Source organism: Aulonocara stuartgranti (assembly GCF_965226115.1).
Source record: "Aulonocara stuartgranti genome assembly, chromosome: 3".
Classification (NCBI taxonomy): Eukaryota; Metazoa; Chordata; class Actinopteri; order Cichliformes; family Cichlidae; genus Aulonocara; species Aulonocara stuartgranti.
In genome coordinates, this window is record NC_138941.1 from 29451692 (window position 1) to 29476179 (window position 24488).

At 41.1% G+C, this 24488-nt stretch overlaps 1 protein-coding gene across 2 annotated transcripts in view; it reads left to right on the forward strand.

Annotated features, from left to right (window-relative positions):
* serpinh2 (serine (or cysteine) peptidase inhibitor, clade H, member 2) overlaps window positions 1-23422 on the forward strand; it is a 49402-nt gene extending 25980 nt beyond the window's left edge. Inside the window, exons 6-7 of one of the 2 annotated variants that reach the window (XR_014275894.1) lie at window positions 9943-10154; window positions 23356-23422. Coding sequence is in view for 1 of the 2 variants with exons in the window: in XM_082528209.1 (XP_082384335.1) it covers window positions 9943-10056 (114 nt within the window). In the remaining variant the exon portion in view is untranslated. Of the gene's footprint in view, window positions 1-9942; window positions 10614-23355 lie in introns of those variants that run through there. The other variant, XM_082528209.1, reaches the window with a different exon arrangement.
* The last annotated feature ends 1066 nt before the right edge of the window (window positions 23423-24488 follow it).

Below are 24488 nucleotides of genomic sequence, written 5' to 3' on the forward strand. Positions count from 1 at the left end.
GAAGCTGTAAGTCAAGTCAAGCTTTTCTGTGTGTCAATATGTGAACTGTTTGAACTAGATGGTTTCATATAAAAATATGTCAAGTTTAAATATTGAAAGGTGGGATCCCCCTTTCAAATCACAAGCCCATAAAAGTATTTTCAAGGCAAAATATAAAACAATAGCTTTACTCTGTCACTGTTGTCTGTTGTCTTTCTCACCAGGAGATAGTTAATCTGCCCGAAGCAGGCTGTCTGCGGCAGCCAATATTAATGTTATTGATCATTGTCAGCTCTTGTGTTTCTTCCAACCTCAGATCACACTGGGGTGTGCAGTTTCTTTGCTTTTTTCTTTCCAGTAAAAGCTTCTTTTTTCATTAGTCCCCTTCTCTGTTCTTCTCCCCAATAACCTGTCTACTTTATTGCACACAGTCCTTAGAAAGTGACAACTTGGGAAACTGAATCAAAGTTTCAATAAAGCCTGGACTGCTGCAGGCTTTGACAAGTAAGGTGGATGGAGTGGAGGAGTACAGAAAGAGACTGAAGAAGGACATATCGGTTCCAGAAAGATAAATAGTTCATGAAGCTGTTGACTCCACCATTTTGTTACTTTTGGCTAAGAATTTTCCACCCGCCTGCAGCTCTTTTTGCCTACAAATTATTCATCGCACTTCCCACAGGCCTTAGCTGTCAATCCCAGAATTAGGGGTTTGTAGGGAAGATGGGAGCTGGAAGTTTGTCGCGAGATCAGGTGCATGCATACTCAGAAAGAGCTTGATAAAACTATAAAAGCTATTATAATACCATACAATCATTTCAGCTACACTTTCAGACAAACTCTGAATACACAATCAAAGAGAAACGCAAAATTAATAAATATATGGATAGGAGACTTCAGTTCAAATCAATTTTATTTATATAGCACCAAACCACAACAACAGTCACCTCAAGGCTCTTTATATTGTAAGGTAGACCCTACAATAATACCTAGAGAAAAACCCAACAATCATATGATCCCCTATAAACAAGCACTTTGGCGACAGTGGGAAGGAAAAACTCCCTTTTAACAGGAAGAACCAGGATCAGGGAGGGGCGGGGCCACCTGCTGCGACCGGTTGGGGTGAGAGAAGGAAGACAGGATAGAAGACATGCTGTGGAAGAGAGACAGAGATTAATAACAAGTATGATTCAATGCAGAGTGGTCTATTAGCACAATTAAAAATGAAAGGGTTAAAGAATACTGAAGCAAATTTGAACAAATGCAAGAATTTGTCACATCTTATGAACGATTTAGTCTTCATGTAAATTTACATGTACTATTAATTTTGGTGCATTTAATTGTATATTTTCCGAGTGATTTATTTGTTTTTATTTATTTATCTATTTTTATTTAGTCGTTTCAGGCGCTCAAGGACTTAACAGCATGACCGCTGTCACCAATAATTTGCTTCTGATGCGTTCCCCAGCAAATCTTTAAACAAGGATCACTCATAAAAAATGCATAAATATGGAACTCTGTGATAATGTTGGGAAGAAATGCATTTCTTACAGTTCATATTTCATGAGTCAAAATGTTCATTTGTACAAAAGTAGCTCGCAGCTCAGTTTTGAAAAGTTCGGACTGCTGTGACTGTTTTGACAGCGCGACTGTAATCTTTTCGCTGCATCTGTCATTGCATATTCAGTGTGTGCGTTTCCACTCACATGCTGTAAACCTCAGACAAATTGAAAGTGCAGAATGTTCACACTGGGTTGGTAAAGCCATCAACCTGGAAATGGAAACCTTGTCAGCGGTGAAGAATTGATGGTCATGGCTTCCCAGCCACCCACAGTGACTCTCTCTGCAGGATTAGAACAACATTATTCAGATTGCAGATGAACATTAGACTGGGATATCGCTCAAATCACGACATACCGTATGTGCTCTACCTCAATCCAGCCAGTGTTTGTGAACATGAACAGCTGTCATCCAAAGCCAGAAATAGCACACTTCCAGGACTTACCTGCTGCGTCGAGCAGACTCGCTGCCTCAGCGGTGCTTCATAACCAGTGAGTGGAAATCAGATTTTGTGAGCCGGCAGATGTTTGCTTTATGTTTTCTATTAAAGCTAAAGGCGATTTTTGAATAGAGACAATACCAGTGTTCAACCAAACTTTTTTCCAGTATGTAAAAGCGATTGCTGTTCTTTCCCTTTTTTTTTTCCTTTCTCTGATGCACTACATATATGCAATATTGTAATATTGTATGCAGTATATACAATAGCTTCTGCTTCCACATCATCACCCAACCTGTCAGTAATACAAATGCAATCTAACATGTGTTCAATCTCAATATAGAATAATAAATAGGGATTGTGAGTAGGGCTGCTCAATTAATCGAATTTTAATCACGATTACGATCTGGGCTTTCAACGATCATTAAAAATGACTGAGCCGATTATTAGCCCCTCCCTCGTTTATCCGCGACACCTTAAAGGCCGGTCCGTGAAAATATTGTCGGGCATAAACCGGTCCGTGGTGCAAAAAAGGTTGGAGACCGCTGATTAAGAGGACCCGAGGGAAGCTCGGAAAGCTAAGCAGAAGTTATTTGGAGAGGAGAGTGACTGCCGTTGGTTGAAAAGAGAGGTAAAAAAAACTTCAGTGGTGTTGCACACTATTTTATATTATTTTTTTAAAGTCATTGTTAACCCTTTAAAGCCGTCAGAGCAGCACGCTCCGTTTTGTGTAACTATTTTTAAATCCTTGTAGAACCTGGACCGTGTAAGCTAGCGCAATAATTTGTTTTGCATATGAAACCAGAGGAGTTGTACTTACATCTGATGCCATCAGCTTGTCCTCGGTCACGGTTTCCTTCCACATAAAGCTTTGCAAAAATTGCATAAAAAGCGCTTGCAGGAACAAAAACATAATATTCCAGAAACACGCTTCGCTGATCCGATCAGCTGTTCGTAACACTTCCCACAGTGAAACAGGCGTCAGTGCGAACTATCACATGTCCGCCATTTCCTGGCCGAAACCGGAAGTGACGTCATTTTCGCGGAAATGTAGTTTTTTTTACTTGTAGGCCTTAAAGGCCTATACTGGTCATGTTTGACTTTTCTGAATAGTTTCTGGGATGCTTAGAACTCCAATTGCACTGCTGGAAATAGTTTATTTTGATGCACCTGCTGTTTTCTTTGAAAATTTGCATCATAGGATTGTTTTTTTGTTTTTCCTGCAGTATATAAAAATTGGTGTATCTCCAAAATAAAACTATGAACGCACTCAAAATAAGTTTCCTGTTGTTGTAAACTATTTTTTGCAACTTTTTTGTATTTAAAGTTTTGAGGGATAAACCTCTTAAATTTCTCCAAGTAGAAATATATGTAAAAAAACAAACAAAAACGATTTTCAATTTTTTTTTGTAGTTTATTGCACTTTTTTGCAATTAATGTAGTTACTATGGACTTAATGCATACATATTATTAAAATATGGGCTATAACAGTTGTATAGCAACTTGAAATGCTCCCATAAATGGCACTACAGCATGTAAAAAAATAATATAAGCTCTGGCGGACTTGGTTCTATAGTAGGTCTTAAAGGGTTAAATAAATATCGTCAAATAATCGCGATCTCAATTTCAGTGAAAATAATCGTGATTATCATTTTTGCCATAATCGAGCAGTCCTAATTGTGAGGGGGTATAGCTCAGTGGTAGAGCATTTGACTGCAGATCAAGAGGTCCCTGGTTCAAATCCAGGTGCCCCCTGTTTTAGGGCAGGGATAGCTCAGTAGTTAGAGTGGTCGCCCCAAGGTCGGGGTTTCGAATCCACTGAATAGGTACCCTTGAGCAAGGTCCCGTCCCTACACACTGCTCCCCGGGCGCCTGCTTAGTGGCTGCCCACTGCTTCACTGAGTGAATGGGTCAAATGCAGAGAAAAGCAAGTAATTTCCCCACAGGGATCAATAAAGTATATATTATTAGATTTATTGTAGCTTTGTCCTGATTTCAGTATACCAGGCAGGTCATTGGGTCAAGACAGTGTGCACAGTATATACTTCTGTTTTTTTTTCTTTCTTATTTTGTTTGTTTTTGGAGATGAAGGGAAAACAGGCAAAAAAGTGTAACCAATTCGTGAAAGATTGCACTAATCCCCTTATGCAGTGGTCGTAAATCCAGCTACAGGCATCACCTTAGCATGACTGCAAATGATAAAAAACAACATTTAAATATTAATATAGAAAATTTCCACAAGTATTATACCTAGCAGAGATGGGCAGTAACGTGTTATAAGTAATGTGTTACTGTAATCCGATTACTTTTTTCAAGTAACGAGTAAAGTAAGGGATTACTATTAGGTAATTACATTACTGTTACTTTCACGTAAGCACTCTATGTTACTACGTTACTAACTAATCGCGATTTTTTTGCGAGAGTGTCTCATGACAGTGACGTAAGCGAGTGCGACGTTCGTGGCAACAGCTGTGTGCAGATCAAAAATGGATCATATAACAAGTGCGACAGAGTATGAGCGTGCAGCGTTTAAAGCGTGGAAGTACTGACCTTACTTTGAGTTTGATTCTGTAAAAAGTGACAAAAACATTAGCGTCCGCTGTTCACTGCGTGGGAAGAAAACTTCTTTTTCCATCGAAAAAACTCCTGAACTTCCGAGCAAGCACCAAATACGCTGCCGCTGGAAAGTGAAATTCACAGAGAAACTGCCGTATCCTTCCATTGACCACCGCGACACACCTGCACCAGGGTAAACCTCCGCCTGCCCCACTCCTGCTATACAGGTGAAAATAGAGCAACAGGACCGCTGAGTCTTTGATTTTATTTATTTTCTGCTGTGTTTTACTTGCATCTATTTGAAAGAGTGAGTGCAAACACAAAAAACTATTATATTTTATGTGCTAGAAAGTGTAGAGAATAGGTTTAAAAGTTAAACAAATTTCTTCCAGTCAGAGAATGCTGTATATAATTTAATGTTTGCTTGATGCATAAAGTTAAAAGATTAAAACTGATAAAACCAGTTTTAAAAAGAGATTTTTTTCATTTTATTACATTTTATATGATGGATTATGCAGAAACAGTAGAATTGGGCTGAAAGATCTATTGCTTTATTACTTATTTAGGGTGTAAATCCTGTTTTGAAAAGTAACTAAGTAACGAATTACTTTTGAAAATAAGTAATCAGTAAAGTAATGGGATTACTTTTTTCAGGAAGTAATCATTAATTAGTTACTAATTACTTTTTTCAAGTAATTTGACCAACACTGATACCTAGCCCGAGTGCCGACCCCGACCTATGCTCTGACAACCCTCACTAATATTTAACACAAGAAGTGCGCAAATAGGGAGGGAATAGTATTGTATTTTCTGTAAAGTCATTCTGTTTTTTCCACCTTTTAAATGCACTTTAGGAAGTTTGTAGTGCAATGGAAACATATGCAATGTACAGGCTTTTCTTATTTGCCCTGTTTGAAATCCATTTTATACTTTTAAATATAATTTTTGAGTAGAATTATTCTTTTTTTTTTTTTTTAAATGGATTAATTATTTAATAATGTAACACATTTTAGGCAGATGTACAACATAAAAGTGAAATCAGAGGTCAAATGTAACATGATAATTTTTTACATGCTGACAATACACACCACTTGTAAGAAGCATAGTTTCTAAATTACAAGGATTTCAGTTTTCTAGCAATGAATCATTAAGTTGACCTTTAAGACCTTGGTCAACTTAAGAAAAGCTTGTTAGTTCTTCATCACGCTGTCTGTGAACAATTAGCCACCACAAAACTGACGGGACTAGCTCCGTTCCTATTTAGGCTATATATAAGTGTAGGTTAATAATAGACATGGTCAAGATAATTCGGTGTTTGGTCTAAATGTGCTCCATGCAAGAAGACTAGTTTAACTGTATCATACTTGACACATGAGACTATGTGAGTGTTTGACTCCACATCCTCAGTGTGATTTTCTTTCCTGAAAAACCAGAATAAATTGCACAATACATTTTTTAAGCAACAACTTGCACAGAAATGCCAGATTAAGCAAAAAGATACAAATTTAAAGTTAAATATGCAAATTTATTTTATTATTATTTTTATTATTTTTTTGGTAAGGTAAGGTTAAAAAAAATATTAAAAATTTTAAAAGAAAATTATTTGATGGTTCGGGCTTTACAGAGTTAAGAAAACACTCTGACATCTTCTAATTTTCCTAATTTCACTCATATTTGTCCCTTTTCAGCGTTGGTCCTTCATTTTTTTGACCTAGCATAAATTATGCAAGCAATTTCAGTGAAGAGAAAGCGGCAGAGAAAAAAATGCCAGATTCTGAGAATATGGTGGCCAGGTTGAGATTGCAGGCATGTGCTCAGTGAACCTGCACAGTCACTGTTCTCTCATCAGTTGAATTAACAGAATTAATTATGACTCTCTGCCTGGGAACACTCTGCTGGCATTTACATGCGGTGACCCATAATCCCTTCTCTGCAGTGTTTATGCGTTTGTGTGTGTTCATGCACCTTACCCTTGAAAAGAACAGCTGCTAAGCATGGACAGTGATCACACACACACACATACCTACAGTCACACAATGGCACACGCACATTTTGCTGTACCTGCCTGTTAGCATTATTGGACAAGACAGCTCCCTGTGTAATTTGCATAGTGATATCATTTGGATAATATTGCAGCTAGCTTAGGCGCCACCTGCTTCTGTGCTGAAATTGCTGGTGAAAAATGGAGGCCAGGTGGGAACAGGGGTGTGGGGCTTCACGGAGCTAGAATGCAACCTTCTCCAATTATGATATACATCGTTATAATTGGGGGATGCGTGTCTTTGGGTGTAATTGTGCAAATCTTTTTTTGCCGTTTGACTGCGGTGTTTGCCCTTACGTGTTGACATCATCATAAACTGAATAAGCAGCTTTCTCTCACTTGTTCACTCAGCTCCATCGAGCATTCAGATTTTCTAAATTTGTACAGTTTCTGAAATAGTGAAATGATAAAGTCCCATTGACTTTGACTGGAGAGCCAGTTGTCTCTCACTCTTAGGCTACGTTCACACTGCAGGCTAAAGCACATCAAATCCGACTTTTTTGACCCTATGCAACCCATATCCAATCATGGTATGACAGTGCGAACAGCACAAATCCGATATTTTCAAATCTGACCTGGGTCACTTTCGTATGTGGTACTGAATCCGATACATACCTGATGTTTTAGAAAGCGACTGCTGTTTGAATGGTCATGTCGCATTAAATCTGTCTTTTACGTCACTGACACCACACAGATGCCAATCCGGTTGTTAAGTCTGACGTCACTAGCCGTGTCTGGGCCTAAACTCCGCTGCAGGTCCATATATCAAACAATCACTATGGCATTACTGAGAGTTGAAAAACTGTCTAAAGTCTTTAATCTTTAATAAAATGATCAGCGTTCTGCTCTACCAGGTGTAACAATTGAGTTTAACATCCAGGCATCCATGAAAACGGAATTTATGACATTTAATGGAGTTAGAAGTTAGCAGGAAGTTAGCTCGCTAGCTTCTATCTAAATACAATATAGCATGTCCTGACTGCAGGGTTTTGGAAACAAATTAAAACGTACAGCTCTGTTATCACTTCCAACATAAATGAAGACAGAAAGCTAAACAGCAGTGACGTTTGTAGGGTTACTGAAGTTTGGCTAGCTGGTATATAATGATGTGCTACGTGACCGCTAGCGACACAGCTATGTTAGCATAATATAAACAAGCTAACTTTTTTTCCACTGGATAAAAGTTAACGTGAGTGTTCTCGGTGGTCAGGAACAAATGTAATTGCATGGCAGGATGCTGTAAAAGGACCAAACTTCAGCCAGGAGAACAACTGAGATAATCCATCCACAATACGAGGTTAGTCATTCATATACTGCTGCATGGGCTGGGCTGTAGTTACATCCTAAGGTTTTAAAAACTGAGCTTAAATAAATGATTAGCGGTAATAAAAGCCGAGGAAGGTCAACAGTGATCACTGACTGTTTTAGGAGCTTTTTGAGATTAAATAGAAGAAAATACAAAACATTAAACATGTTAACAACACAAAAGCCATATTAAACGCAGACTACTTTAGGCCCGGATGCAGGATTCGTCATGTCATCACTTAACGACCGGATTATCAGTGCCGGAGAAGACAAACAAGAAAGCATGGCGGCCATTGTTAAAGCACGGGCTCTCTTTTTTCTCAGTGTCCTTCTTTCTCTAACTAATTTGTCAAAATCCTGTCGGTTACAACTGTGCAGAAATTGATAGACTGCTGCAACAACACCTACTAGCTCTGTAGCCGCTATTTTTACTTCCATAAACAGAGCGGGTTGCGTGTGACGCCTTCTTTTGCGCATGCGGGACGCTTTGAGGGCCGTGTGTGTGACCGTAGCCTTAGTGGCCCAGTGGCAGTATTACCACATGCTCACCTCTCACTTACATACTGTCGTGAGTTCAAGTATATCATGCACTTTCATGATTTAGTTTTTGTACTGTAAACATTTTCCCGTGTACCAAATCATTCCATATTGCAGAGGGACAGCTTTACTATAACAGGTTAAATGTCCCTGAACTGTGGAAAAGCTTGTATGACAGAGATGATTACGACCACTTGGATCAATTCCCAGTGGTAGCAGATTAGCTTCTATCTCAGGTACAGCACTCTTGTGGCCTATTAAAGTGGCTGCCCAGTGTTTATGAGCTGTCTCTCTTCAGCTTTCTTACCCAACATCTTTGCCTCCAACTTTTTATCTGTGCTAGAAGCAAGCTAGAGCTCAAATCCACCAGTAGAAACAATCCCACCTCAGTTTCTTGCAGAAATGGCATAACTTAGCTGCTTTTGTTCTCTGCCGAACCGTTTCTGTGACTTCAGAGAGGAGGTCGCCATAACAAAACAGCAACTGGAAGAACCTCTTTGCCCTCACAGCTTTCACTGACCTCCCATCCCCCTCCTATCCAAATGTGGCTGCAGCGGAGTATGGAAACAACAGATAACGACTCAAGCCCTGTGAGATGTGTTATGGAGCTCTTAATGAAAGAGTTGTGCCCCATTGAGCCCTATAATGAATGTTCTGACATTGAAAATCCCAGGAGGAGCAGCTTAATTCCTGGGAGTAGGTTCAAGCAGCTAAACACACTTTCATAGAGAAAACAGTGACTAAATGATGCCTTAAAAAATTGGCATTGTGTAGTTAGTTTGGTATGCATGTATCTACGTGGCCCCATCAGAGAAAGGTGTTCCAACACCTTTGTTCCGGCTCTTTATGCAGCCTTGTCCAGCTTGTCTGATACCTGTTTAGCTTTTATCCTGACTAATGGAAATGTCAAAAACACTGTAGAAAAGCTGGACTGCCCATTCTCCTCAGAAGCCAAAAGATGTGAAGCCGAGATTGCTGCCAAGCCTCGTCAAAGACGCACGCACACCCTCACGCACACAGTCAGAGTGCTATGCGGTATTATAACTGATAAGAGCTTTTGTAGATTTTAGTAATGATGTCCCTGAATACCAAGTGAGCTGCATCTAAAGAGACCCACAGGAATTAATAAAAATGTCTCCAATTTCATGGCCGCAGTGGTTTCCTGCTTTTGAGAGATCACAAAAGAAAATCACTGAATGCCACAATTTAATTATGTATTTCAAGGTGTCTCTGGATGTATTGCTCCTTTTTGGAAATTCTGCATCCCCATTCTGGTCCCTCTCTTTGTCTTTCCCCATCATTCCACGTCACGCTTTCATTTTTCTTTTACTTTCTCTCAGCACTCATTTCCATTTCTTTTCCTCTTTTTTTTTCTTATTTCAAATTTCTCATTCAGATCTCATCCCCTGTCCTTTCTGTCTTGCCCGGCCCCCTCCTTTTTTTGTACCCTTGTGTTCTCTTTTATATTGCTGCCTCTCTCCACCAGTGCTCTGATTCATTCCTCCTCTGCTTCACTCTTTTACATGGGCAGGTGGCAGAGCAGCTGGCCTACTATGGCCATGTGTCAGAGACAGTAATCACAGAGGAGATGTTTGACGCCGCTGTGCAATTTGGCACAGTGCAGGGTGACCCCACCCAGAGCTGAGCAAGACGACCTGTTTGGATAGCCCCCTGGTTGCCCCAAGCACCGACTGGGAAAGGAGCATCAAGGACGGCTCACCTCACACCTCAACGGCCTCGCAGGTGGGCTCCTCAGGGGAAGAGGGGGAGATGGTTGGCTGTCAAATGACACGAGGCGGCAGATCTACAAAAGGTTGGCAGCTGTGTAAAATGAAAGAAGAAAATTTGTAGGCCACTTAAAGCCTGCAATTAATTGGAAACAGCACAAGTACAACAAAAAAAGTTTTTGTATTGGATAGACTGAATCTTTCAAGATGCTTCGTTGAAAGGCTTTGTGGGCAGATGGTTCAGTTACTTCAGAATCTGCTTTTTCAGTCTATAATTGCAAAGCACTGAGAATTTAGTCATATGGTTTATGTGAAATAATCATATGGCTATTTAACGATTCAGAAAATCTAGACAGCTCGGAATAGATCCAGTATTTAGAGATCAACATAATGCTTTTTTCCTTTATACACGACCACAGAGGATTTGAAACCAAACTACAATTGTATTCTCAAAGTGCAGATTTTTCATTTTTATTTGAGGCAGATCCGGGCTTTGTACAGCCAACAGGCCACATCAGGTCCTTCTTTTGTCCCTGACATCATGCAGTTTGCCCTCTTTCAGCTTCCTTGCTGGCTTACTGTTCTTTCTGATTTTGTGTGAAATCAAGTTCACTGTAAATGTTTTGCATCTGAAGTTTATAACCAACGTTAGATCGCAAGACACGGGCGTCTTGCTATTTATTTACTCAAGTTCAAGGTAAAGCTGTGTTCTTAGTTTGCTGTCTTTACAATTTGAATCACTATTACGAGACTGAGCACATGGAGAAATACAAGAACTTGACTGACGCAGAGCAGGAATGGATATCTGAATGTTTGCTAGCAAAGCTCCAAAAGAAACAAGGACTTTTTTTATTTACCGAGCTTTGCACATCCAAGGACGGAGCAGTCAAGACCAGCTTTGCAACTTCCCATAAAATCACAAAGAACGGGAAGCTATTCTCTGATGGGGAGTTTATCAAAGAGTGTCTGGTAGCCTCTGTTGTGCTAATATGAACTGAGAAAAATTATTTGAGAATGCACCCCTCAGTAACAAGATGGACCGAGCACATTGTAGTAAATCTGGAGTTTCAGTTAAAAAGTAAAGCGGAGAATTTTGGCTTTTTCTCTTTAGCTCTCGACGACACCTGTGATGACCATGACACCCCAGTCACTCATCTGTATATGTAGGACAAGTTTGAGATGATGCAGGAGCTGGCAGTAATGCTCTGAATGAAAAGTATTACAACAGGAAGTGGTTCAATCACGGAGGCCGATTCCTTGGATGGGCTGGGGCTGAAATGGGACAAACTGGCAGCTGATGGCTGTCAAAATTTGACAGGGAGCATTTTTGGACTCATACTTCATTGTTGTATTCCAAAGCTATTGTAACTTGCTGCTTCTAATGGCCCGGAGTGAATACATAATGCATAAAGAAAAACTACACCGCACTGCTTTGCATTGTAATTTCACTGTAATTGTAATTTTGACTTAAAATGATAAAGGGGAAGTGATATTAGTCTTCAAAGCTTTGCTGGTGATAAGAAGATGAGACAAGAGTGAGAAAATACATGTAGACATAGACAGACTTCTAAAAGAACCACTGCTTTGTTCTACCGGTGCGTTTGATGTTTCGACCAGAAGAGCTCACAAATTCTGCTTATAAGCAACAACTTAAACCAAACTCTGTGCCTACAAAAGAAGTCAACACACCCTCAGGTAGTGAATGAAAATTGCTTTGAGAACGGTGAAAGACAACTAATTTTGTAATGTAAGATGTTAATACGCTGGAATCAACTCTAATGCACTTTGGGTCAACTCCTCTCGGTCTGATTATTCTTGACAAAACAGACTAATAAATATTACAATATACAGTTTGTGCCAATACATAACAGCTGTCTCTCGAGTAAATTCGTCACTGTGAATAGACTCTAACTTTACCCTTATTTTGTGATGGTAGTTATTGTTCTGCACTACAGTCTCAGTGAGTTTGATGTAGCGACACTTGAACCAGTTCTCTACCTGCTGCAGTTTGTTTTTAAGAGTGCTTGAAGCTTGCAGCACATTTTCAGAGCAGGACAAGAACTACTGCCGCTGGCTGCAGGCCATGATGGAGAAGTTGGAGTCCATCCAACTGCTGAATTAGAGGATCTTTGGGGATCACCACAATAGCAACCTGGTCAGCCTAACACTGAGAGAAGTAAGACAGTCACTCACAGCCGGTCTAGTTAATTGGAAGCAACTGAATGTTAAAAATAAGAGTGGGGAAATTGTTCACTAGTAAGTTAATTGCCTTCTCCAATTGTGATATGCATTACTATGTCTGGGAGATACTTGTATTGGGGTGTAACTACGCAAACATTACTGCCATTTGACTTTACTGTTTACACGTGCATGGCAAAGTTATTATAACTGAATAATCAGATTTCTCTTTTATCATTGTGTCAACCATGCAGGAGAAGATATTGGTTCTGTGCATCATCGCTTTTGTTTATTGTGCAAAAGTGCAATGACTTTGAGATAAAGGAAAGAAATAAGGAGTTGTATGTGACATGATACTTAATCACTTGTGGGCTCTCCAGCACTGAATGCCAACACAGGTTGTGCAGTTCTCACACTTTTTTCTTTATGCACACACATGCAGCATGTTAACGAAGATGCCCTGCTGTTCAGCTCGGCTCTGAGTTCACTTTCAAGGCTTCTTACCTGGTTTCTGCAGACTGACTTGTAATGCATTTCTCCTCCGACGAGCTACTGAAATAGGGCAAAAGAGTGATTAGCCAATGCACAACAGGTGTGCCACCCATCTGACATGATGCTGCCCCCTAAAACATCCAGCTCCACCTCTCCCATCTGCATCCAAGTAAAGGCTACACCCTGCCAACAGACTGTTTAATTTAGCAATAGCTATCACCAAAATAGCAGCCTGGTCATAACTAACAAAAAGGGAAAAGCAAGACATACACATGAGACCTAGCCAGTTAGCAGCATCAGATAAAAAGAAAAATACTTCCAGAGTAAATAAAGGTGGAATAAAGGTTAATATCCTGAACTCAAATCAGGGCTGTAGCACATGAAAAAGTGCGAACATGTTTATTTATTTCATATATTGTTGCTTATTGTCAGCAGTTTAGACTAGCAGCCATCCATTTTCCAGACAGCTGACAAGAGCTGGCTAAACAAAAACAACAACAGCTGATTATAAGCTAAGATTACGCCAGCTGATGTTAGGCTCAAATATCCTTAAAGTCACACTTTGCCTTTGATAAACAGTTAGACTACATTTTTTTATATTGTATGAGTAACTAAGCATCAAAGCTGAACTGTAGATCCACTTCAAAGAAAGTTTTACTAATACCGGCTAACAGTAGCTAACAGTAGCTAGCAGAGGCTAACAGCGACACTAACAGCAGGGCCAACAGAAAAGTTCAGGACACCCTGAAAACACAAGTGAGATTCACTGACTCGTGGAATCCTTTTACAGCCTCTTGCCGAGTGAATAAAAGGTTGATGCTTCACACTTGCATTGACAGCTGAGGTTAACAGTGGACTGACAGTATGCACAGATATGCAAATTCGTGAAGGCGGATCCGTTATGCAGTCTAAATGGATTGTTTTTGATCTCTTTTGGCTGACTAAAACGTGTTTGACCTACAGCAACCATAGCTAGGAAGCATGCACTTGAACTGGAAAGATAAGAAAACTCAGTCCACTGCAATATGCAATCTGCTGACACCTAGTGGTGAACATACTGTAACTTTAACAACGTCACTTTTAATCAGTTTCACTATAGCTACCTAAAAATTACCCACTCACTCGTGCAAAACATTTCCTCTAGAGGAAGACAGAACATCACAATAATGGATATGGTGAAATCCTCTCTGACAAAGTGTCACATTGACAGCCAACAGTTGATCTGCCTCATGCGAAATGCCTTTTTAGACTTTTTCTTTACATCGCAGCCAAAGAAACGCTCTGTGTTGTTCGCAAAGCTCGAAAGGTAAACGCTAACAGACAACTTGAATTCAAACACGCGCAGAAGTAATCATACAGCGTACTGTTGCTTTGTGATGGTTCAATTCTCATGCTAATTATTTCAATCAGTGTGCAAAAATGCCACTGCTTTTCAAAGAAAAAACACACACTCGAAGCACAAATGCATGTTCATACAGAAACTGAAACTGCACACCCCCCAATTACAACCTCCTCTACCTGACACCGCTCCATGTTTCCTGGATAATCAGACAAAGATTGGATAATCCTGACAGAAATCCTTTTCATTCCCTCAGCCCCCTGCAAATTCTCATTTTGCAATATCATTTTCAGTCAATACACCAACAATCAAATGCATTTCAAGGATTTAAAATTCCTAGACTGTCAAGTCTGGCCTGTGGGGGTAAACATTTTTTTTTAAAAGCTGTATTCTTAACTTTCCAGATTGACTAACAATGAAGTCACAATAATTTACTCTCCGTGACTGTGGAAAAGGAGAGTTAGAGCATAAATATGGATGTAAGTAGAGAACACAAGTTTTATTATAGCTCCTGGGCATACAGATTTCACTCCCATGCCAGAGTGAGTGGTAACAATCATGCAAAGCACTTTTGCTCTGAGCAGGGCTGAGCCTCAAACGCTGCTTACATCCCCTCATTTGAGGTTCCTAAAAAGGTCAGCTGACCCACGAAAGCATACGCATTGAAGCGCACGCTAAAATCGTTTCGCATACAGCACGATCAGGTTTGAGACGAAAACAGCGTCACAAGTTTGAAGAATAGCACGCAGGTTTCTTTGGCGCACACTTAACCTTCAGTGCTCTGAAACTGCTCATTATTTTACTGTTTTCCTCCATCGTTTTCTGTCCTTGTCTTGTTTATCTTCTCTGTTTAAAGGCTAATGGAGGGCTGCATGTTGCTGCCACTGCGTATGAAAGACTGTTTTGATGATGGCCAGCTACCTGCTCTATGCTGAGCCTGACTGTTCCTGCTGTTAGAACTGATAAATTTGAAGTGAACCGTGAAGCTGTTGTCTCACCAGTACGCTGGCCTTTAAAGTCCCTCATTATCCATTATGAGCTCCTACACCGTTCCCCTCTGCTTTCAACCACCTACTTGCTCTTGATTTATGACCGGTCGCTTTATACCTTTTCCTACATGAAGTTATTTCTCACCTTGCACACCTCTTTTTCAGATCCCAAGCGGCATATACTGAACACACACACACTTGTCCTGCTTCGGGATGCAGATTGAAATGTATTTAATCTCAGTGCAAAGAGCAGGGTATACATTTCATTCCAAGTGACTCAACAGCTGTTTTCCATGAGCTTTATAGACACAGAGAACCTATGAGTGCCACTCTCTCTCTTTTTCTTGCCGTTCCCATTCTTGCACTTTGTAGGTACACAAACATCAGAGAGCAGTTCTCTCTCGAGATGAGATATATGATTTTACAGCATCTGCTGTGTTTTGAAAGGAAATCCTTTTTTCTGCATGATCTGCGTTATGTCACGCCTAAGCGTAATCCAGTGAAAGCCTCGATGCGGCTCTGTGATGTGGAATGTCTTGTATGTTATTTTTGAACAGATATTGTGTGTGCAAGTTGGTGGGCAACGTAGCGCTGTATATCCCAATGGAAGGCCTACAGCACAGCCCTGAGGACGCCACAGAGGATAAGAAGCCAGCTCAGAGAATGTGTGTGTGGGTGCCTTTGTCTTTCCGTTCGCCTCCCCGGGGACGTTGTCTGAAAGGTCACACAGACTTTATCTTTTGATCTGTGATTCTCTGTTCAAAACACCATTGAAGCTCTAGCATCAGCTTCCTGACTCTGACTCTTGAGAGTTTTTATTTAATGAGGCACTGGGCTCGCCACCTCTCACCTTCAACTATCCACATTCTTTGTTTTCTTTTTCTTCTCTCCCTCTCTCTGTACCTCCATCATCTCTTCAATTCCATTTCTAAACAATCTTTTTCAGTCCATGCTTTTATTTTAACCTTCCATTGTGCGCCATTTCTAAAGTCGGTCCGGCCTTCTTCTTTACTGCCTTTGTCTCGACTTCTTACGTTTCCCTATTTTCACATTTGAAAGAATTACGCTTAATGGCCAGAAATTGATGAGGATGATGGACACATCTGTTTTTGTGCAAGAAGCGGCCTTCTGCTGTGCCAGTCTGTTGGATGAGCAGCTGCGGTAGCGAGAGGTAAAGTGTAGCCAGAGGTCGAGTACACTGCCAGTTTGATGCCGCATCAAAATTCTCCAAAGAGCTCCATGAACGGTGCAGCAAAGGGTGTAAAACATATTTCGTACACACCGATCTGGCATACCATTATGACCACTAACAGGTGAAGTGAATAACACTGATTATCTCTTCATCGTAGCACCTGTTAGTGGATGGGATATATCAGGGAAAAAAGTGAACATTTTGTCCTTAAAGTTGAAGCGTTAGAAGCAGGAAAAATGGGCAATTGAGAGCCATCGTGCGAATTTGACAAGGCCCAGATTGTGATGGCTAGATGATTGGGTCAGAACATCTCCAAAACTGCAGGGGTGTTCCCACTCTGCAGTGGTCATTATCTATCAAAGGTTGTCCAAGGAGGGAACACTGGTGAACCAGTGACAGGGTCATGGGCAGCCAAGGTTCGTTGTGGGAAATGAAAGCTAGCCCGTGTGTTCCGATTCAACAGACCAGCTACTGTAGATGAAATTGCCAAAAAATGTGATGCTGAAAGATGTCAGAATACACAGTGCATTGTAGTTTGTTGCATATGGAGCGTGGGTGGGCAAAGAGCGCATGAGCATCAGAACTGGATCACAGAGCAATGGAAGAAGGTGGCTGGTCTAATGAATCATATTGTCTTTTACATTATGGGTGCGTTGGGTGCGTTGCTTACCAGGGGAACACATGGAGCCAGGATGCACTGTTGAAAGAAGGCAAGCTGGCAAAGTCAGTGTGATGCTTTAGGCAATGCTCTACTTGGAAACCTTGGCTCCTTCCATCCATCTACTGTAAGCATTGTTGGAGACCATAAACGCCCTTTCATGGAAACAGTCTTACCTGATGGCTGTGGCCTCTTTCAGCAGGATAATGGACCCTGCCACAAAGCTAAAATGGTTCAGGAATGATATGAGCAGCACAACAACAACCTCCAAATTCCCCAGATCTCAATCCAATCAAGAGTCATTGGGAAACGGTGAACAAACAGGTCCAGTCCATTGAGAAACTCACAAGTTACAGCACTTAAAGGATGTATTGCTAACATTTTGGTGCAGATACCAAAGCACACCTTCAGGAGTCTACTAGAATCCATGCCTCAGTGGGTCAGGGCTGTTTCAGCAGCAAAAGGAGGAACAACACAATATTAGACAGGTGGTCAAAATGTTGTGCCTGATCAGTGTAGAGTCACAACTAAGGTTGCCCAGGTGAAAAGACAGTGTTATTTAGCAGTAAACTAACTGATTTAAACAAAATTAGCAACCAAAACATTTTAACTTCAATGCAAAAGGAAAGTCAGTTTGTAAGTTGCAGAAAACGGCTCCCATCATCCTTAGTTTTGCAAATGATATGCAGCTTTAGCTGAGTTGAAGCTGCCTTCATTTTAACTTGTAGGTAAGCTATCACATTTTAGTGATAGGCTGCTTTATTTCCAGGACAGCTACCAAAGTGCATGCAGAGTGTGGCTTTCTGCTCGGGGCAGTGTGACACAACACATGGCTTCGGACAGCAAAGCATATTGGCTGGTGTAAAGCCACCACAGAAGCACAGTATGATGAATTATGGGCAAACTGAGAATATTGAGGCTTTAGCCGCTGCGCTTTACAGCTCTGGGTTGGCTTAGCCAGCTAAACAGTCCATTTAACACTGTAGGGCCAACTCTGCCCAACAGCACCTGCTTGGATGTTGAATTTAGGCACTGCATGACTGATGACACTGGCTCATGGTCAAATCACATACACATGGCTCGGTGTCTACAGAATACCAGTGTGTTCCTTACTTTTTAAACGTTTAGTGTGCATCAGTACAAAGATGCCAGGTAAAGGCTCAGAAGAAGCAGAAGGACCCTAGACTCTATCAGTGAGGTCTCTTTTTTATGAAGTTTATATGACATTTGGCATTTCTCAGACAGAAAACCTGTAGATTATTGTATATACGGGAACTTTATATAGAAACGAGTTTACAGAAAAGAGCGACGGATGGGGATGAATAAATCTTACTCTTACTCTGCTGTTGACTTTACCATCCAGTGCAGCGAGTGGGTAGGTCAACACTCTGTGTACTCACCTTTGAGGGATTTTGTGCATGTGTGTGTGTGAGTGTGTGTGTGTGTGTGTGTGTTAATGGGATGGCCAGGACTGTCTTATTCTGGTTCAGTCAAACATGTCCTTGTTTATACTGTAGCAGCCCTCCAGTAAAGCATGTCCAGCTCAGCCCTGACCACCATGTGCCTTCCTTATTACCAGTTAACAATGCATTAAGTAACATTTAATTAAGCTTTTTATAGCCACCAAATCTGAACTGAGAATAATGTTTTCTTAAGATGACCTGGAATGTGTATTAAATAGGATTGCTCGCATTGTTTCTGCTTCAAAAGAAAAAAGTGTTAATAATGTTAATGAATGCAATGTTATGTGATAATAAATGTTTATTAATGATATAACACTTAAACATTTCATCTTATAAATGCATATACACAATATGCCTTTACATGACATAGAAACACCTCATTATCTACTAAATAATGATGCTAGCAGGAAGTCTTACCTCTAGTTAAAGTTCTTTTTAAGTCTCCATTTGCAAAACTTTTTTTTGAAACATAAAGGCCAAAAGAATAAACATGGATAGTGACAGCAGCATATCTTAGAAAATGGAAAAATAACACAACTTTTAAACTTCCTCGTCCATTTAACCATCCTATTGCACTGGGACCATACGTGCACTTACGCCGAGCACTGCTAATCCTTGGTTGCCCATAGTGTGAACTGAAGGCATAACAGTGAACTCTGGATGCTAACAGCGATGCCTGTCACAGAGCTCAGTTTAAAACACGTCTGCCACGCAGATCAGACAGACATCTTTGCATATACACAGGCTTGTCCAACAATCCCCCCATGAATATTTCAAACATCTCTGTTGTAGAAAATTTGGAGATGTGATACTTCAAAGTTCTTTACTCGAGCAACCCTGTATGCGGCAGATAAGTCGGCGGTGCAATATTAGCAGATAACCTTTCGCTGTCAGAATGTCCTTTCCCCAGCTGATCAGCTCTCCATTTGGATTAGGGTTTTGTCTTGTTCTGATAAAGCAACACCATCACTGATGCTCCCTCCCGCTCATCCTGGGTGTTCAGACAGCAGAGATACAATACCCTGCGACTGAGTGCACCGAATAAAAGGCCCCATCACAACTTTCATTACCACAGCTCTTTTCATTTCAATTGACAGCTCCGCAGTCCAGGGGAAAAATGTTTAACCTCAAATAATTATGTCCTGAACCCTCATTGTTACAATCATTTGCTGCCCTGTTGCATGACTTTTTTCCTTTTTTTCTTGAAGTCTTTTATGTGTGCCTGCATTTTGGCATCATCCTCATCATCTTCTTTTCTGCCCCCCCTCTCTCTCTTATGCCTTTGATAATACATCAGGACTTGCTGGTGTAATTATTTTCTAAGTGTGGATGTGGCTTCATTGATCTGACAGGGCCAGACTTCAAATCTTTCAAACCAAGGGATACGCACCTTTAAAGTACATCAGGGCAGAGCACGTTGCTGATTCTGCCACCTTGGACTAACCACAGGAGTTAAATGGCTCACAGTTGGATTGTTTTACTCAAAAGGAGAAGGCCGAGAATACGCGCTGGCTTTCTAACCTAGTCTATCAGAATCACAGCCTCGAGAGCATTGCATCCGTTTAGATTTTCATCATCTGACATAATGTTTTGATGTCTTCTATAGCTCTTCAGTGATGCCACAAAAGGCATTACTGAGCCCTCCGAGTCCTTAAACTCACGTATAGTTGTTGATATCTGAAGAGGAAGAAATTCACAGCCACTTAGATGCCTTGCAGAGACTGTGCTTAAATGCAATAAAGTTGCCCTGCAGGGTCGCAGTATTTACTCCCGACCGCTGACCCCAAACTATGCATGTTGCATATTGAAGTATGCAGGTTGAAAAAAACAAAACCCGCAGATCTTGAAGTACAACCACATGTGTATTTTTGCCAGGCCGCTCCCTCTGCACTGGCGCACGTGATTATTTGTAACGCAGGGAATGGAAACCTGTGTGGCTCGCACCTAAAACAGCGACAGCCTCTCCTGCAGCATTGCTTACTTTATGTTTTCCATCTCCTCAGGTGGACGGGAGGCTTTCTCTTCCCCCCAATTGTGTGATTGAAATGAATTATTTCCATTCCAGGGCATCGGGCCCTCTTCATGTTTTCTGAAGAAGAACCAGATTGCTGATGTGGTTTTCATTTGTGTCTGATATATATGTATGTATGTATTTTGGCTAATACTTTCTAATCAAGGTTGGTAATTTCTGCCCTGATACCATGTGGAGATCTGCCTCTTTTTAAGTGTGTAATGCATTCACTTTGTGTGTTTTCTGTGTGGGTTTTTTCCTTTCTTTTTCAGGTCTGTAACTGTGTGAGTCGGCATTGTATCCCAAGATTTGTGTGTGTGTGTGAGACTTGCCACTGCCCCTCTCTCCCCTTCAGGGCCTCAACCATTTTCTTCATTTGTTGCAGCTTTGTGTTTCTTCTCTTTTTTTCCCCTTCTCCTCTCCTTGCACTGGGGGAACACAATGTCTGGTTTAATATCATTTTCCAATCACCAAGGGCTGCAGGGCAAGGACTTTTGACTGGGCTGTTTCGTTCCAGCTAATACCAAAGAGAGGCGAGAGAAAATAATAACCCTACTGGTTGATAATAGCCACGGCGATGATTCTATACTCATTTGCCTCTGGTACACTCTGTATCTGCGGCTGATGTTGTCTTTCTACACGGAGCGACGCTACTTTTACAAGCTGCCTGACATCCTTCATCTCCTTCATGTCCGTCTGAGATGTATTCAACACCATCTGTTTCTGCAGAGAAAAACCAAAGAGGAGTGATGTCTGGTTTGAAGAGGAGGATGAACTAAAGGTCCAGTGGATATGTACTTTTTTTTTTTGCGAAATTCAAGACTCGGCTGTTGTAATGTCTTTCTGAAGAGGTGCAGATTCTGAGGAAACAGATTATACAAGAGCTTAGGGGGGAAATCCCTGGAGAGTTACAACTCAGGGACATATGTTGTCTTCATCGTGTCCCTCCTCTCCTTCCTACACATACTTTATTTTTTTCCTGAGAAAGAGAGAGAGATAGAGGGAGTCAGACCAAGAAGGAAAAGAGAAGGGGGTGAGGAAAAGAAATCATTATTAACTCATAAGCTGGTTAATGCTGTAGCACTCTCAACCTTCAGCTCAAATGAGAATTTCTATCATTTACATATCAATTTAATTTCCTGCGTTTCCCTCTCCCCCCCACCGCCCCTCCCTCATTAAAAGCAGCATTTGCTTGCCGCTGCAATCAACCTGTGCAGCACATTTTTCAGGGCGGCGAGCGCTCTCACGCACGCCGTTGCATCCCGGACACCTACACACACACATAAACAGAAGAACAGTGTTCGGTTTGACACAAGAAAAGGCAAAGCTATGCACGCCTACATATGCTTTGTGTCACCCTATCACATGCACGCTCACAGGTGTACCAGCACGCACACACACACACATGCAAACACACACACACACACAGGCAGCGTGCTGGAGCCCGAGCAGGTAGGCAGACAGAGCAGCTCCGTGGCCTGCTGCAGCTCTGTCAGGATTAAACCAGTGATCAGAGAAATGAAAGGGAAGCTGTCATTCCACATAGGCCTCTATACACATCATCCTCAATAATTACACCCTCTCCTTCCTTCGCCTCGCTTCCTCCACTCTTATAACCTCCTACCTGTGTGCATGTGTGTGTGTGTGTGTGACACAGGCAACACGCTTGACTGACACCAGGCACATCAAATAGGGCCTTTTATGAAATGTGCGCCTGCTTGAATTATACTCACTTTAAGCCTTACCCTTTTTCCCTCTGTAGTTTAAAGCCACACCTGAGAGTGTGTATGTGTGTGTGTGTGCGCGCACCGATATTAGCATGCATTTGCGAGCGTCTGAATTGAATCGATACAGATGTGCCTACCCCTGCGCAGCCCACATCTGGCGGTGCGACCGAGCCTGCAGGGGATATTTGCAGCTAACCGCTTCAATCTGGGCCTTGAGACTCATGAATACGATCAAATATTGAGTTCAAGCTAAGTGTTACACGGCAAGGCCTCAAGTGTAAAGCAAGTTTAAGGTCTGTCATTTTGAGTCAATGCCATATGTGACCTTTAGTGCGAAAGTCAAGAGGTACCAGATCCGAGCTGTCGAGCTAGCCCGATCCCTTTTATTTCTTACGACTTAGATTTCTGCATTTGTATTTTCACCGTGCTGTTGTCAGCCTATTACACTTCTCAAACACACATGATTAGGGTGGCTGAGGAATGAAATGAATGCATCCTATTAAAGCCTGGCACATTTCTTTGACTTATTTTCAAAGTTTGTTTGTCATTTCGCTTTTTCATTTGTTAGATTTACTTCTTTGAATCAGTATTTTTTTTTTTTTTTTTGGCAAATTGTTAGTTGCATTAGCGAGTAGAATTTATTTTACAACATTGTTTGTCACCTGTGAAGCCTGTGTGCCATTCTTATGTTCACTCTAATACAAAACGATCTGTTTTTCAAACTTTGAGCCGTGTCGCTTTGTGATGTCACTTTTGGGAAACTTTTATTCATTTTTGCCAACAGTAGGAACCCTGATCACTTACTAATTAACAGTGAGACTAAATGGAGCTAGACCTAACATTCATACTGAGTTAGTCCAGTCTAACCGCTGTAATAGTTCTGTCTCGTCAGCAAAGCTTTAGAAAAACCAAAGTGTGTGCTTTGGAGCGAGTAATGAATAAGCTAATACCTTGGTTTTGCTTGCTGTTTGTCCCCCTTTTTGCAGCTAATGACTTTGTACTGTAAGACTACTTCGTATCCAGGGTTTTGTATAACAGTGACTTGTTATTATAGCTCAGCACTTGAGCGTGTAATAAATGTAAATCTCAGTGTCTGTAACTTGGTCCCCCGAAGCTCATTATTTGTGACAAGTGTGTGAGACAGTGTTTGTTTTCTGCTATGTTGCAGATGAGTAATGAGATCATCCGCCTGTGCTTCCAAAGCATCTCCCTGGACAAGATCTTTAAGGGCTATGTGATCCCCAGCAAGCAAAACCTCAGCAATTTCATCCAGCGATTCCACTCCTGGAAGGAAAGTTACCTGCACGCCTCACAGGTTTACCGCAAGTGAGGAAATGATCGACGGTCACAGGATGTGACACGTTCGCAGTACTTCTATAAATGAAATGATATACATTTTAATGGAGTAATTGTAGCGCTTGTTGAAGTGGTAATAAGGACAAACCGGTTTAAATCAGGACATAATAAAAATGATCCGCTCCGTATTTGTTTAATACAAGACGAAGGCATGAGGTGTTACGCTGCGGTACTGTTTATTTAACAAAATCTAGACGCATGGTGTGAAAATCTTACCGTTTCTGAAGGAATTAAGACGCTAACTAGCAGCCAGGTGCTGCTAATCAAATGCACTTGATTAACTGATCATGAGCGAGTGTGAGGACCTCTAAAAAAAGCAGAGGTTTTAGCAGTTTGTTGTTCTGGAGCCTTCAGGTGTTTCTTAACACAAAGCCAAGGAGGAGAGGTATCAGTAATGATCTTAGAGAAGCAATTGTAGCTGTCCATCAACCTGGGGAGGGTTATAGAGCCATTTCCAAACAATCTGAAGCCCGTCATTCGCAAGCGAGAAAGATTATCCACAGTAGAAAACATTCAGTTCTCAATCTTCCCACAAGTAGACGTCCCTGCGAATTTAGCACAAGGATCAAGGAGCTGCAGTGACCCAGACCTCAGGCTGAGATGCCAAGGTGAGAGCTGGACATAAACTGTCCCGGGTCATGAGAGGCTGCCATGAGAAAGTCACAAAATGATTATTTCAAGTTATTGCTGCTAAAGGTGGTTTTTTTACAAGCTATTAAATCTGCGTTTAGTTTTTCACACACTTTGGTGCAGTTTTCGTTAAAGAAATAATGACACAGTGGAATCTGTCACGTTCTGCAGTTCATCTCTGGAAGTATTTACCTAATTTTAAGACCTGCTAAACACCAGATTAGTTTTATTATGTCCTGATATATAAAACCCTACAAATCACTGCATGGTAACACTTTATTTTCAACAGTTAAAAACTAAACATTACAAGTAAAT